This window comes from Equus przewalskii, chromosome X, assembly GCF_037783145.1.
Source record: "Equus przewalskii isolate Varuska chromosome X, EquPr2, whole genome shotgun sequence".
In the NCBI taxonomy this organism is placed as follows: domain Eukaryota; kingdom Metazoa; phylum Chordata; class Mammalia; order Perissodactyla; family Equidae; genus Equus; species Equus przewalskii.
Window position 1 is genome coordinate 6,629,239 of NC_091863.1, and position 12,116 is coordinate 6,641,354.

The window sequence follows — 12,116 nt, forward strand, 5'->3', positions numbered from 1 at the left end:
CCAGGATAGGATTGCGGTAGGCTGCTTTTACAAAGCAGTGGCATCTTGTTTCATGGGGCCTGGGCAATTCGTATCTTGTCATCGTTTAGAAGCCGGGGCTGGGAGAGCGTTGTGTTAGGAGACGTGTGGATCACTATCTCTCTCTAGTGAAGTTTCTTTTCCAGACAAATGAGAGCAAGCACTTCCTTTCTCCAGAGTGGTGTCAGCTGGAAGCAAAGAACTGTAACCATAATCCCCACCAAGTGCACATCTGTTCTCCTTCACGATGCACAGGCGGTATCTGCAGCTAGTGAGACATCAAGGGGGAGGGGGTGTCTGCCCTGGCGACAGATCAACTCTCGGACCAGGAGGAGAGGCTGAGTAGAAAGTTCTTGCCTTACCCTTCCTCCCAGGCACTTCGTTGCTCCATCTTTGCTTGATCAAGGAAGTACTGCTCGCAGGAAAGTTCAGGGTAGATGTGGTAACCTTTTCCTTGTCCCGCTGTACAGTTGTCTTCTGTACTGTTTTCCTAGGTATCCAGGCCCCACCCTGGAGATCCTGGTGGGTGGGTCTGGAATGGAGCCCAGCGCTGGTATTTTCACAGAGGGCCACAGGCTGTTTTGCTGGGCAGCCACAGTGGTTATACCACTAGCTTAAGCAAATGTCCTTGGAAAAGGTTAAGAGCAGAAACTGGGTCACCTGTGGCATTTTCCTGATTAAAATACCTGAGTGGGTAAGACCCCCACTGTTGGAGATGTGTGACAGGGCTGGCCTGCTGGATGCCCTCGGTGTGTCCGAGCGCTGGGGTTACTGCACTCGCTGTTGGATGCTGTAAGATGAGCACAAAAAGCTCTGCCTGGAGAGCCCTGGGGCACAGGGATGCATGTTTCTCACTTCAGACCCAAATTGCCACAAGTTCAGCTCCTAAAAAGTATGTATAATTTCAAATCATTTGAATATTGTGCCATAAAGGATTTTCTAAAGCTTGCAATCACTCTTTTAGTTTTTCTTCCAAATTTACGTGGTGGTGTTAGTTTTGCTTAGAACAAAGCACGCCTGCCACGTCATCATCAGTCTTGAGCCATCTGGTGTGGCAGGCAGTTTTGCCAAGGCCAAATTATCGATAGGGTTGATTCATGTTATTTCCTGCCTCTTTGCCGGCAGCCTTAAACCCTTTTGTTACTCTAATTACGTCCACTAAGCTTGCATTCAGGAGCAGATTAACACCCCAGCAGAGGAGGTTCTTTGCAGGAGGCCGTGAGGGTAAGCCAGACTGTGTGGCATGGTTACATATTGGAAGAAAGGAGGTTTCAAATTCAGAGACAGCGCCCATGCTTGCTAGGAGAAAGTTTCTTGCAACATGCACTGGTTTCTGGATGTCAACACGTTGCAGTGAATTCTACACTAAGCCAGTATTGTGCTGTGCTCCCCCCGCTGCTGGCTTCTTGGAACTGTCCTTGAGCAGGTGGCTCTGAGAGCGGCTCCAACGTTGATTAGCACAGATGTTCCGGGAAGCAGCTACGTGCAATGGTGGGGCAAGAATCCCGGGATGGCTAGGACATCAGCAGGTTGTGTCTCTTCCCCCTCCCCTCCCCTCCAGAGAGCTCTTCCTGGGGCAGAAAGTGTGTGTGTGCCCATGGAGGGGACGCTGGTGGGTGTTAGCAAAAGCCCGTGCTTTTGGAGGGTGGTCTGAGATCATTTGTTCAAGTTTTTGGGGAAAAGTTTCTATTTTGGGGATTATGGCCGTTTGCTACTGTGCTTTTTTTCTTGCTAAAACAGAGTAGACCCAGAGGTTTATGCTGGACAGACATCCTGACTTGTTTGGGCTGTTGTCCATCATTGTTTTTTTTTTTTTCCTCCTTTTTTAAAATTGAGATGTAATTGACACATAACGTATTAGTTTCAGGTGTACAGCATAATGATTTGATATATGTATGTATTGCAAAATGACCGCCACAATAAGTCTAGTTAACATCCATCACCGCACATCGTTACAAACTTTTTTTCTTGTGACAAGAACATTATCTTTCTTATTAAAATCAGGAGAAAAAAGGAAACCATGTATATCAGAATTGTTTTATTTTGGAAAACATTCCTTCTATTCAGATTTAGATTTAGTGTATGACTTAAGTGATTTAATCAGATGAATCTCTATTATGTGCATGCCCCCATCACCGAGTCCACCCAGGGCCCTCGGAGCCAGGATCCCTTTCCTCCCTGTTGACCTCCTTGGCCTCTCAGCCAGTGGGTCTGGTACCGTCAGACCATCCGAGCTCATGGGGACCGAACACAGGCTGTGTTTATTTTGTGAGGCCTCGCCTTTTAGCTTCATTCAAAAAAATTAGGAAAATAACCCAGTATTCATGTGATTTTTTTTTTAAATTTTGGAAGGGAAGGAGGGAATTTTTCTATTCTTTGTGTGAATGATAAACATTTCATTGAAGCACTTACTTTAATAATTCTTTTTTCAAAATGAGTTTTTGGTATCTAGATCTGTTCTTAATTTGCAATGATATATTGGCATTTTTTATATTTCTGATCTAAATGTCATTCTTTCAAAAACAAACAAAAGACTACCTAGCATATATTATTTTTAAAAACTGAAGTAAGTTTAGATGAATTTGGTGTGCATTTGTGGGAAAGCTTTCAGAGGAGCCCTCATTAGGATGAATAGTTTCATCCGGAGGAACAGAAAAACCAGTGTTAACAGCTGGTACTGTAGCTTTTCAGTATTTGTATGAAAGGAAAATTACGCGAGATTGAGGAGCACATTTTGGAAGAGTGACACTGGCCTGGGAGAATGCTCGCAAAGCCAGGGGGGCTGCGGAAAGAAGGGCCCACGAAGTCTGCAGGAGGCGTTCAGTTGTCTAAAAATGGATGGAAGGAAATGCAGAGATGTCACTGGTTGTCTTTAGGTCATGGGTTATTTTCCTTTGTCTTCTTATTGGCCTTTTAATTTTTAAATGTCTTGTATTTTCTAAAGTAGGCAGATATTTTAAGATTTACAAACATCAGTAGCCATTTGAGTAAGAAGGATTTCTTCCTGGTCTGCTGGGCTGACCATGGTGCTGACTGTTAGTCTCGAGTGGGCGTGACTGTGGACAAAGCCCCGTTGCGTTTCCGGAGCTCCTTGGATTGTGGAGCTCCATGCCCAGGAGGGTCAGCCCTCCTCCCCGGCATTGTTGGTCACTGCTGCTTCCTCCCTGGCATCCCTGCCCACGCTGCCCTGCGAGGAAGCACGACCTTGGGCCTCGGTGGAGCTGTGCAGTCCTTCGGGCCTGTAGTGAGCCCTGGCTCCCTCTCCTTCCTGTCAGCCTCTGGAGCTGCTCTCCTGTCAGCCCGTCCTGGCTGTTTTTAAGGCCAGAAATTGCCCTCTCTGTTCCTGCCTCCTGGTAGGGGCTTTCTTACTGGTCTCCTGAGCCAGCTTGCATCTGATTTTGGCCCTAGGAGAGAGCATTCCTTTTGCAGCTTTCCCATTGATTCCTGTGTGATATTTGCCACCGGACTGTGTCTCCCAGTGATGCTAGGACCTGGCCTGACCTGGTCCCACCATAGCAGACATGCCGATTTGAAGGAATGGTTCAGGTTGTGTTTATCACTTCTGATGCTCCCAGCTCTGTTAGGTGGTGAGGGTGCTCCACCACGTACTGAGGACAGTGTGGTTGGTGTTCTCTCCCATCCCGGCGCATCCTGTGCCCTGTGTACTCATGGCCCCCACATTCCCAGAGACTGGGTGGTTTAAAGCTACCCTAGTGCGTATCTTGTGTAGGAAGAAACACCATAATCTTGTTGACATGAGGATCTTAAATCTGCACTTGTTTTTTTCCATCTGGGAGTGGTTGAAACTGAGCCAAAGGGATGATGAGTGTGCGAGAACTCTAGGTGGCACCAGAGTTCTCTGTCCCCAGAGCCTTCCTGATGGAGCCACCAGTGGGCAGGTGGTGAATGTCCTCCTCTCTCTTGTCAATACAAATCCAGCCTTTTCAGGCCATCAGAGGGGCTGACAAACAGAAACCATTCTGAACCTTCCTTGATTCCCAAATATGTTCATTATGCATGAGGAAAGTCAGAGGACCTGACAAAGGCACGTGTGTTTTAGGAACATTTCGCTGTCCCCAGTAGCCGTGATATCCTGTTATAGCTTGTGGGTATAACCCTTTTCACTGTGTTTTCATTTGTTTATTCTTTTTTTAAAAAAATAGCCCTATTTAGCACCATAACTTGACTGTGTCATCTTGAAATAGAGACATGTATCTCTAATTATCTTTTTAAAAAGGAGGAAACACATTTACCGTACTCACTACTGCCCAGTAAACTAGCTTATACCCCAGTCACTCCACTTGTGGAGGTGAAATGTGCTGCCACAAAGTGTAAGGTGTTTTCTTTTCCAAGCCCTCTTTTTCTTCTTTTTTACCTTTGCCTCCAGTTTCAATCAGTCTAGTTTATTTCCTTCATTAATTAACTCTAAAGGAAGATGAGAGAAGTTGTGGATACTATAGCACAGAAAAAGCCATCTACAAATGAAATTCACGTGGCCAGAACCTTCCTTACAAGGATTTTGAGAAACTCTATGAGGTATGGTCTTCGTTTTACATTCCCTTTACTTCTGAGGTGTGATAAATTCGTCTATTTTATGTTTTGGTTCATGGGAAACTATCGTAAAATCAACATATTTCACATTTTGCCACCCATGGCTTTTTCCTTATTAATTACCTGAGTCATCAGAAGGTTTATGTTATTTTTCTTTGATAGTCTTTATTGCAGTGTAATCGTTAATGTTTTTGCCTACTTGGAAGAATGTTTCATCTCCATCAGGTACCTAAAGAGGCTCAGTTGAGCTCTTCTCCATTCTGGATTGGGCTGTCAACTGTCCACAGTGAGGCTAGTTCTGTCCTAAATTGAGGAAGTGAGGAAGTCTCCTCACACGGCAGCACAATCCTGGAGGCTCTCTTAGGTCCACACAGCAGCTGCGGGGATTCCCAACTGGACTTAGGGTATCACACCTGGACAGGTGTGGCCAAAAAGCTAATAAATCTCTCATGGGTTGGTGGGGACTCTGGAGAGGGAGCCGGGGAAGGCTCACACCATGTTGAGAAGCCCTGCTAGTAATGGACTGGAGCCTGTTGGTCTAGGACGTTGTGATTCACGTGATGGGGACCCTTAGTTGACTTCACAGACACTCTCGGAGGCTCAGGGGCATATACGGCTACTAGTCTTAATTACAATATAGCTGTATTTCCTTAGTTAAGGAGTAAATAGACAGAAGCCGTCTAAACTCTGTTCTCCAGCTGAGCTGGGGACTCACTGAGCCTTTCTCCAGCACTATGCCTTCTCAAGGGGGCTGAGGGCCTGTGTAAAGCTTTGCCGAAGTGGGAAGGATGGAAGTTTCTGTTGTCTTGTTTGTGAGGACGGCAAGATTTATTTACTTACTTAAAATGAATTTGGAAGACTTTGGTTCACATTTTGGAGCTGGTGCTTCTCACTCTGCACCAGGGTCAGTTCTCCATTAACAAAAATGTGAAGACTGCTTGTGCCCAGATACAGTGGGAAGCGCCTGAAAGCAACGCTATAAATCGTGCAGTGGTAGCCGTGACTTAGTTCTGTCTCGCCCTCCTCTTTTGGCACGGAGTTGTCCCTTGTGTGTGGTCCCTGAGTCGTCTGCCTTCTTTTTCAGGAGGAATGAGCTGAGCTGGAGGCCTCACTCCTGGCACGCCACCAAGTTCTCCGAGAGCCACCCCGAGACATCAGCATCTCAGTTCTCCACCAGCGTCTACCCTTCTTGGCACGGCCGACACCACGCGAGGTAGGCTCTCGTTTCCTGCTGGGATGGGAAGTTTGTGTGACATTCTGCCAACACCCATAACTTCCCAGCCCTGTCACGATAGTGCCTTTCTTGACTTTAGAATGATTTTGTTTTCCAGATGAGAAAAGGCCTGTGACACACCATTACTGGTAGGACTCGAATATTTTTTCACTGAGTAGGCAGGTGTACAATACTTAAAAATAAAAAATAAAACACTAAGAGAAAGGATGAACAAGTGTGCTTTGTCTTTGATGTCGTTTAATTGATAAATCAGGAGCCTGGGGATTTCCCTTTTTTGGCTGAATCCCTTTAGGCCGGCTGAGTTGGTGGTTCTGAGCCATGTGGGATGGCAATCTGTGCCACTCACGTGTCCACAGCCTCCATTCTTCTCTTGAGATTTTTACAGGTTGGAAAGCAGGAGCTATTTATGGGCTGGGCCGGGTGTATTTTGCAGGAACTCCCCAGGCAACTCCGTGAAGCATCAGCACCCTCTCCTCAACCCCCAGGGTGCTGCTGTGGAGGCGTGGAGGAAGCCAGGGGCTTCCCAGCCCACATGCCAGGGCTGTGACCCGCTTTGAGGGCCTGGTAGTGGTTTCCTGCCATGCATGAGACAGAGGAGGTGGGAGTTGTGGATTGGTGGAAGGGGGAGTGCTGGCTGCCCTGGAGCCCACATTTCAGGGTAGAAGGGCTAATACCCACTGAGCATGTGACAGCATCATAGGATGCCGGTTTAGTGAGGCTCCTGCTAGTCACAGGGCGCTGACTGGTCACCTCGGATTAGTGGCCAATGTCTTCACTAGTCTCCTGTTAGAAGGGTGACCATAATGACAGATAGTGTGTCTTTGGTGTGAGTGTGTATGTGTATCTGTGTGTTTATGTGCATGTGTATCTCTGTGTGCATTTACGGTGTGTACATGTGTGAGTGTGCATGTGTATCTATATTTGTGTGTGTCTGTGCATGCGTGTCTGAGTGTGCATATGTATCTAAGTGTGTTTGTGCCTGTATGTGTGTGTGTGTGTGTGTGTGTAGCTAATGTAACCATCTCAAAATCAATTGTGGGCTATTAGTAAATACCAGTCTGCTGCATAATTGCCAAGTAAAGTATTTATGTGATGGGAAGGAGATAAGTCCCAAATATTACCTATTTAAAGTGACAGGAGAGGATGGTGTTTGGAACCCAGGGTATTTTTGAAAAACCACAGATTCTCAACTGAGTGGTAAAACTTAAGTGAAAAGTGGGCCTTTTATTTCATTATTGAAGTGACTTAATGTAATAGGATCTCCAGTCAGCCCATTTGGCAGTGCCTTGATTACAGAAACACACATGCTGCCCACATCTGTGTGGACAGAGTGCTTAGCATGATTTATATCTGCTTGGACTTAGGAGCTCATGGGAAACCACCTCAGGAATGGGGTTGGAGGATGGAGAGGAATGGGCTCCGTTTCTGAGAAGGGTCCCTGCTCTCGCCTCACGAAAGGTGGTGTAAAACCCAAACGATCATCTTCCTTCCTCAGATGATGAGTTAGCCGGTGCACTGCCTGTGACCTTGCCCTGCTCTCATGTCTTTCTTTCTCCTCCTCATTCTTCCCAAACCTCAAGTAGCCACGGTTTGGTTTTTCTTGAGGCGTGACTATTCTAGCTTTGTTGCTCTTTCATGTTCACCATTGAGAGCTGTCAGCCTCACATGTACACCATTACTGTGTCCCAGAATGAATAATGCCTCAATTAACCATATATCACCTGGCTTGTTGTAATAAACCTGATTTTTTATATCCTCCTCTTAGACACCATCCTAGTTATGAACCTGTATCTTTGGTGTCTGTGTCCAGCTCCAGTGAACTCTGAAGGTTTAATCAGTCACCTCAACACAGCAGCATCTGTCTTGCTGATAAAGCCTGTTTCTCAAGTTATCTGTCACAAGTGCCATTGACTGGGAGTTGAGAGAGGAGCTATCAATACTGTAATATTTGGGTTTGGAAAAGTAATGTTATCCCTGAAGTTTTCGTTTTTCTTGTTCTTTTTGTGGAGAAAGATTCACTCTAAGCTAACATCTGTTGCCCATCTTCTTTTTTTTTGCTCGCCAAAGCCCCAGTGCACAGTTGTATATCCTAGTTGTAAGTCCTTCTGGTTCTTCTATGTGAGATGCCACCACAGTATGGCTACTGACAGATGGGTGTGGTTCCACGACTGGGTAGCGAACCTGAGCCACTGAAGCGAAGTGTGCTCAACTTTAACCACTAGGCCATCAGGGCTGGCTTGAAGTTTTCCTTTTAATTTGAAAATCGCTCTCATTTGATTGCCTCTCTTGTGTTAATAATCCACAATAAGAATCATTGCATATACTGAACCAGGTCCACAAACTTGTTCTGTGAAGGGCCAGATAGTAAATATTTCAGGCTGTCTGGGCCAGTGTCTGTTGCAGCAACTCAACTCTGCCACTGGAGCTTGAAAGCAGCCACAGATTACGTGTAAACACATGGCCAGCTCTGTGTTCTAATGCAACTTTATGAACGCTAAAATTTGAATTTCATATCATTTTCACAGGTCATAAAATATCCTTATTTTGACTCACCCCCACCCTAACCCCAACCATTAAAAAATCTAAAAACCATTCTTAGCTCGTGGGTTTGCCACCGCCACACTTAACTAGTGGTTGGTGGTAAGCGATCACACAGGCATGCCGGCCGGTGACCGCTGTGGGCTTTGACCACCTGCAGGCATTGAGAAATGTATGGGGGCATTTGAAGGTCTCTGTTTGGGAAAAGGCATCACATGAGGAGGACTTGGGCCTTTGAGCCTGCCCTCAGAATGTTGCTCTTTGAAATGCTGTGATTTGGATGTGGGGAGGTCACACTTTGGCTCTGGGGATCCCATTCCGGAAACAGTTATCAGGGCCCGGCATCTTGATGCCTGCGTAGGGCCAGCCGTGTTCACGGTGCTATCATCTCAACTGCCCTTTGCTGTAACTCGATTCTAAAGCCAACTGTTCCCTGTGGTTCTTCTCGTTTCCTAGTTCTTCCTCCCATGACCTGTCAGGTACATGGGAGCAGACAAATCTGCAGCGCACCTCTGACCATTTCAGCTCCCTGGGCAGTGTCGACAGCCTGGACCACCCTTGCCAGCCCTACTCCTCTGGATGCCTCTCGGCCGCCAAGTCCAACAGCAGCATCGACCGCCTGGGCGGCCCAAACCAGCGCGACTCGGCTTATGGCTCGTTCTCCACCAGCTCCAGCACGCCTGACCACACCTTGCCCAAGGCCGATGCCTCCTCCACAGAGAACATCCTCTACAAAGTGGGCCTGTGGGAGGCCTCCAAGCCGGGCAGCAGCCGGCAGGGCCAGGCCGCCGGTGACCCTCAGGGCCTAGAGGACAGGCTCGGGTATTTCCCACCCAGGGTCCTCTGTGACAGCAGCAAAAGCCCCAGGCCAGATGATAGTCCTGAGCCCAAGGTGGCCTCCTCTGGGAGGTCCAGTTTTGGGCCGGTCTGGTATGTTCCCGATAAGAAAAAAGCACCTTCTTCCCCTCCCCCACCACCTCCCCCTCTCCGCAGTGATAGCTTCGCTGCCACCAAGAGCCACGAGAAGGCCCAGGGCCCCCCATTCTCAGAGGTGGCTGACACGCAGCACTTTCCAGGCCTGACCTGGGCTCAGCCCCGCAGCGACTGGAGGCCAGAACCTGGCGACCAGCAGCGAAGGCTGGCACATCCCACCGACGGGAGGAGACCTGGGGGGTCAGTCTGGGCCCCGGATGCACCCTGCGAATGGCCGGCCTCTGACCATGAGGCCCCCAGCATGCTCCAAGCCTCTCTGTCCAGCACAGATGTGCGTTGCCCACAGCCTTCCTATGGGTACCAGCACCTGCGCCAGTACAGCGACGAGAGTCCCTTCTTGTACGAGGGCCCCAGCGCCACCACGTCGCCGAGGAAGCAGCTCCACGTGGCCCTCACTGGGGGCTTCCAGGACGACAGCCCCACTCAGGTCAGGTGGCCCAGCGCTGCCGACCAGAAGGGGGACAGCAGTGGGCAGAGCCGCTTCTGCGCCCCCATGAGGCAATGCCTTCAGGGGGGCACCAGGGCCGCGCCGCTACGGGGGGCCGGTTGGCATCCTGCCACACAGCCGCCGGGCCCCAAGCCCCGGGGCGGCCTGTCTCTGCTTGAGGGGTCCCGGGGCGCCCCTGTGAGGGCAAGCGGGGACCCGGAGGGCCGCTCCCCAGGAGTTATGGAGAGAGCTGGCCTGAAGAAGGCGATGACCGGCCTCCCGTGGGCTGATGGAGAAAGCAGCAAGATCTCCCCTCGGCAGACCCCCATGCTGCACTTACTGGCCCAGGAGGGCACCCGCCGGCCCGAGGACAGCCAGGAGGGTGACCCGGAGAGGCCGCCACCCCTCGATGCCCAGGGGGGCAAACCCACACGGAGAAGTGACCGGTTTGCCACCACCCTGAGGAACGAGATCCAGATGCGGCGAGCCAAGCTGCAGAAAAGCAAAAGCACGGTGACTCTGGCTGGCACCAGCGAGGGTGAGGAAGAGGCCGCAGGCGCCGGCCCAGAAGGTTCTTTCCCAGGCACCTATAAAGACCACCTGCAGGAGGCCCAAGCCCGGGTCCTGAGGGCCACGTCGTTTAAGCGCCGCGACTTGGACCCCAGCCCAGCTGACCACTACACAGGGTTACCGGACCACAGCACGGACCCCGACCCTGTCCCCCGCTCCTGGGAGGTGAGCCTGGCCAAGCCGCCGTCATCTGCAGGTGGCATGCCACATGTTCCCCGCATAGGGGGCCGGAGACGGTTCACGGTAGAGCAGAAACTGAAATCGTACTCAGAACCAGAGAAGATGCATGAGGTGGGGCTCTCCGGGGATCACCGCCCACCCCAGCACCCCGGCACATCCCAGGAGACCATGGGCACCTTTGCCGACAGGTGGAAGTTTTTTGAGGAGACGAGCAGGCCTGTTCAGCAGAGGCCTGGGCAGAGGCAAGCGCTCTGTGGGCTCTCGAAAGAGAAGCTGGAGAGGCCGCGGACGGGAGGCCACGTATGCGAGGATGCGGAGCCTTGCTTCCAGAAGAGGGCCCACACGACCTCCTTTGGAGAAAACGCTGACGGTCACAGGACAGCGGGGAAGCTGGGGAAGTCAGAACCGCCTCAGAGACTTGGAACCTTCGCAGAGTATCAGGCCTCTTGGAGGGAACAGAGGAATGCCCTGGAAGCCAGGAGTTCAGGGAGGTATCACTCAGCGGACGACATTCTGGATGCAGGTCTGGACCAGCATGAGAGGCCACAGTACATTCACGAAAGGTCCCGGTCATCGCCGTCCACAGACCTCTACAAACAGGTAAGCATCGCGTGTGAGCAAGGACAAAGCCACCCCCTGACCACCATCTTAAGGCACACATTGGACACCCCTAAATATGATGGTCCAGTGTCAGTGTGACTTGGGTCCAGACGTTTGAGCATTTACACGCATCTGCTCTTCCAGCATCGATTTGTGTGAAAGGTACCTGGGGACAGAACTGACTTGTCACAACAATTTAAGTGCCATATTTTCACCCACATCTTGAATTCCTAGCCTCCTCGTTGTCTCTTGCTTCAGCTGTCTTTCCCCTTGGTTAGCTAGTCCCTGCATTAACACCAAGGAAAGAACTAAGGGGAAACGAGAGAAAGTGTTAGGTTCTCCTCTGAAATGAAAAGGGATGCTTTATGTAAAGGCTTAAGACAACATATGATACCCACTTTTCAAATATCGACATCATTTAATATTTTTAGTATTTTTGTTTTTTTGCAAATATTTTTTAAACATTGCTCTGGGACAAATGTAATTAAAAATGCAACGCATTAAACTATTTCACTTTTTTTTGAGGCAAGAGTTTTGATGGTAAAAATTCACTTCAGGGCTTCTGGAAAACTGCATATTCATATCCATGCTTCAAAGTCAACAGCCAGTCTCTCCCTCCCTCCCCCTGCTTTTTCTGCCTTTTAAATCTGCATTTATATACTTCAAAGAAAAAAATTCTTGCAGCAACAGATGCAGTTTCTTTTAAAAAGAGCCAGTAGTAGGTTTAATACACACACTTCGCACGTGCATGTAAAGAGAGCTGCGCGGTTCTCTGTGGCATCCTGGTGCTGAATGGCCATGCAGACACTGCAAGCGTTTGTTTCTGCCATGGCAGTGCCCTGGGCTGTGCACTGTGCAGCGTGACCTTGGAGAATTCCACGCTTGCTCAGTCAGGAGAGAAGAATCCCAGACTCGGACAAGTCCTGGGGCTCGAGGCTTCACTGCAGTGAGTTGTAACCAGCTGTATTTGATTTGGGTTTTTTGGCCAATTGTGTCATACGGTTT

The 12,116-nt window shown here is 49.5% G+C and overlaps 1 protein-coding gene across 9 annotated transcripts in view; it reads left to right on the forward strand.

The window, feature by feature from the left end:
* The window catches only part of SHROOM2 (shroom family member 2), a 128,624-nt gene that overhangs the window by 68,959 nt on the left and 47,549 nt on the right, over positions 1–12,116 (forward strand). For 5 of the 9 annotated variants that reach the window (XM_070604938.1, XM_070604933.1, XM_070604935.1 and 2 more), the window contains exons 3-4: positions 5,654–5,782; positions 8,798–11,111. In XM_070604938.1, coding sequence (XP_070461039.1) covers positions 5,654–5,782; positions 8,798–11,111 — 2,443 coding nt within the window. Of the gene's footprint in view, positions 1–4,535; positions 4,555–5,653; positions 5,783–8,797; positions 11,112–11,717; positions 12,058–12,116 lie in introns of those variants that run through there. The other 4 variants (XM_070604937.1, XM_070604941.1, XM_070604945.1 and 1 more) reach the window with 4 other exon arrangements.